Here is a 3,745-nt window from a genome sequence, read left to right as displayed (position 1 = left end):
TGTCTTATCTTTTGAGCATTTTATATATGTATTAATTCGACTTGGAATCTAATGATCGGTATATTTGAATGAGCTATGAAATAGTTAGGGATGAGGAATGGTGGATGCTAAGTATTATTTTGGGTGTGTATGACTTATTAAATTTAACTATTTGGTGATTACATAACTGTGGAAATATTATTGTTTTATGTATAATGATAAATGATCATACTTTTATTACTAATATTTTTATATATAATTATAGGAGTTATTTCAATATTTTAACTTATAATTATAGTACGATTTAATATAAATTAAATGATCAATTATAAATACTATTTTTCATCGAGGGTCAAAGTTTGACTTTTGACCACCCAAATTATGAATGTTATAATTCTGCCACGGCCTAGAACTCGTGGCGTGACAATATGGGTGTGCGTGAAAGTGATAGGGGTTTTGATAAATAAATAAATAAAAAAAACTACAATAGTAGTTATGATACAAAGATTATTTATTAGAATGGGCCTATTTTACAATTACAGAACATGACTAAAGAAAACGTACCCTTCTTCGCTCTTTTTTTAGTGTTAGTCGTTCAGCGTCAAAAAGTATTATTTCTTACTACTATACATTTTTCACTCATTTTCTCATAGAATATAATTGATCTATAATATTTTTGCACGTGCGCTACAAGTAATTAATATGCTTATTAATTTATTGTATTATATAATTTGTTTGGATTTTTTTTTAAATTTATTTGAAAAACTAGAATGTGAATAATGTTTCTAAGATATTTGAGAAATCAGATCTATACAACTTATTTTATGTAAAATAAGAAAATACAAAACAAAATTGAAAGAAACAACTCAGAGTGTATACTACTCTCTCTCTTTTTCCCTTCCAAATATATATCATTATGAAGTATCGACACGACACCTACATCTAGATTCTGAATCAAGATCTGGGAAAGCTTTTTTCTAATTGGAATAACTCATTTTCTGGCACGCAGTGTTTCGATTTTCATTAAAAAAAAATAGTAGAGTATATAATATTTATTGCTATTGATAAGCTTTCTATATATATTTATATAAATTATGGAAGACAAATTACAAAACTTAGCTGTTGTTGAGCCCAGCATTTTTTATTGGTTCCATATACCTCACTGTCTTAACTTTTCATCCCTAACGCTATATAGCTAACTAACACATTAAAAATATTCTTCTTTCCTTGTTTCCAAATTAAAAAAAAAAAAAAAAAAACCCAACTTTTCCCTTCATCTCAATCATTGCTCTCCTGAACGCCAATTTCTTTTTTTTAACTTTTTCTTTTACGCACTAGAGAGATCGATCCCATAACAAGCCCAGATTTTGTATATGATGAAATATCTCTCAGTTGTTGTTCTGGCGTAGCCACTTGGAGAAGATTTGTAGGGTCTTCATGTCAGCTCTGTAATGCTTCTGAGTAAACTCAAGGAGCATAGGCCAAGTGAAATCCGGGTAAACCCGAGGGCTTGAATGGTCCACTAATTCACTTGGTGGACTTACCACTTTATCATTTCCGGGACATAAAAAGAATGCCAGAGATTTTCTTGACGCTTTGCTATTCACCACCGCTCGGTGCAAACAACTTTTGTACCTTCCATTCGAAAGAGCCTTCATAAAGTTTAAACAACCAACAATTAATTAATATCATGACAAAAAGTGTTAGAAGTTAGTACATGTGGTTTGAAGTTTTAGGTAGTTACCATGAAGGTGTCACCGATGTTAACAACAAAGGCGTCAAAATTTGGAGCAATGATACGCCATTCGTCGTCGACGAATACTTGGAGTCCTCCCACTTGGTCTTGGTGGAGAATGGTTAGAGATGTTGGATCACAATGAGGTCCGGTTCCTAATGTGAGATCGGGTTTCTGGCATGGAGGGTAGTAATTGAGTCTCATTATAGAATCGTTGTCTTCGAAAAAATCCTTGAAATGGGCTTTGCCTACTCCGAGGCTTATTCCCAGAAGCTCCATGATTCCGAGAGAAAGCTTACTCATGGCATCACAGTAATCCTGGTAAACCTTCCTGATCAAAAGAAAGTAAACAAAACAGATGAGAAACAAAACGAAAAACAGAGTAGAGTCTTTTCCAATTGGTCTTGTGTGTTTACTCGTCGTACCCGAATTGTTCGAACTCTTCACCCATTTTGTTTCGGAGATAGTCTTTGACGACGTTGTCGGAGTTTTTCTTGGCGGAGTAGCGGAAAGAAAGTGTTTCCTTCCAGGGGAGTTTCGATGAGAAACGACCAGTGAAACTACTGGAGTAGCCGCAGTGTTCCCCTACTTTCCTCTGAGCTCTCTGTTTTTTCTGAAGTGGTAATTCGAAGAATTCATTCATGTAGCGGTGGGCATCGGTAACGAGCTTGGAATCGACGCCATGATTGACGACAAGAAAGAAGCCATGCTTTTCACAAGCCTCTCCTACGAGCCGGGAGGCCTCCATTGCTGCTTCCGGGTCACCGGACAAGAAGCCCCCCAAGTTGATGAGCGGTACATGGAGCTCTGGGGCATTGGCACAGGGCTTTTCCTCGTCTGGCCATATGAATTGGGTCGGTATGTTCGACTGGTGTCGAAGCACCGAAGCATCAAAAACTAGCTGTTTCCGATGATCGTCATGTGGCTCTTCGACTTTCGAAAGATGACGAGGCATGGATGCTTTGTTTGGGGTAGTCATGGTACTTATACAATCAATTGCCATTATTGCATTTAATGGCAATACTCTATTTTTTTTTTCTTTTCCTTTTGTTTTTAGTCTTGTTTTTCTTCTTTTTGGTGCTACAAATTTTTAAGTATGAGCGAGAGTTTTGAGGTAGTAAAGGGAAAAAAATATTAACGGTGGTGGGAGAGAAGAAGAGAGATTTTTGAGTGGGCTATAATATTAGTTACGAGAAAGAGAGAGAGGGAGGAGGGAGAGAGTAGCATAAGTTTGAGAGGTATGATGAGAGAAAAGCCAAGGCCGCTCATTGGGAGGATGAGTGAACAAAAATTGGAATCTTATAGCGCACTCTCTCTCCAATTAAAAATGAATTTGCAAATGAGGGCTTGAAGTAAGGAATATATACACTATGAGGGCTTTGGGAATAGGAAAATTAAAATTGGAACCAACTCTAGGAGTATTTGTCTTTTCTATTGTTGCCAGGAAAGCGTTCCCGATGGCATTTGGCATTTCATGAGAAGGGGAATGATATCGTCACGCACCACATCTTCAATGGCTTTCACTATACTAATTGGACAAAGAAATTTCAGTGCCTAAAAATAGCCCACCTGAAATGACATCCCAGCAAAGTTTTTTTATTTTTTATATTTTTGCCAGTTTGAAGTTATATTTTGTGCTATAACTTATAATGCTATGGAAAGTTGGTGAAAAGCTAGCTAAAATACATGATTCCCCACATCTTTGTTTGACATCAAACTTAAAGTTCAAAATACCTCTCTCCATATTGGAACAGGAGAACAATATGTATTCTCCACATATATCTCGAAACAACTTATCAGAGAGAGAGAGAGAGAGAGAGAGAGAGAGAGAGAGAAATATGCAAGTGTTATTGTGAAAGAAACGTTTTAGCTCTCAAGGGTCTGGTATTTGGCTCTGTTTTAGTCGACAAAAGTACTAGCAATGAGTAGGTTTTTTCTGTAGTAGAAATGGCTAATTAAGTAGCATTATTGCGAGTCCTACTCATGAATGCAAAAAGGGACAAAGTAATATACGTATATGTATCTCTGTTA

At 36.0% G+C, this 3,745-nt stretch overlaps 1 protein-coding gene across 1 annotated transcript; it reads right to left on the bottom strand.

Annotated features, from left to right (window-relative positions):
• Positions 1 to 1,038: 1,038 nt before the first annotated feature.
• LOC133834822 (gibberellin 20 oxidase 1-D-like) lies at positions 1,039 to 2,997 on the bottom strand. Its single transcript, XM_062264577.1, has 3 exons — positions 2,140 to 2,997; positions 1,724 to 2,045; positions 1,039 to 1,631 (listed from the first exon to the last, which is right to left on the bottom strand). The coding sequence occupies exons 1-3, from the start codon at positions 2,715 to 2,717 to the stop codon at positions 1,368 to 1,370; spliced, it is 1,164 nt and encodes a 387-aa protein (XP_062120561.1). The 5' UTR covers positions 2,718 to 2,997; the 3' UTR covers positions 1,039 to 1,367.
• Between the last annotated feature and the right edge of the window lie 748 nt (positions 2,998 to 3,745).

This window comes from Humulus lupulus, chromosome 5, assembly GCF_963169125.1.
Source record: "Humulus lupulus chromosome 5, drHumLupu1.1, whole genome shotgun sequence".
In the NCBI taxonomy this organism is placed as follows: Eukaryota; Viridiplantae; Streptophyta; class Magnoliopsida; order Rosales; family Cannabaceae; genus Humulus; species Humulus lupulus.
Note: the sequence above shows the minus strand (reverse complement) of the source record. Positions and strands in the feature narration are given on the sequence as shown.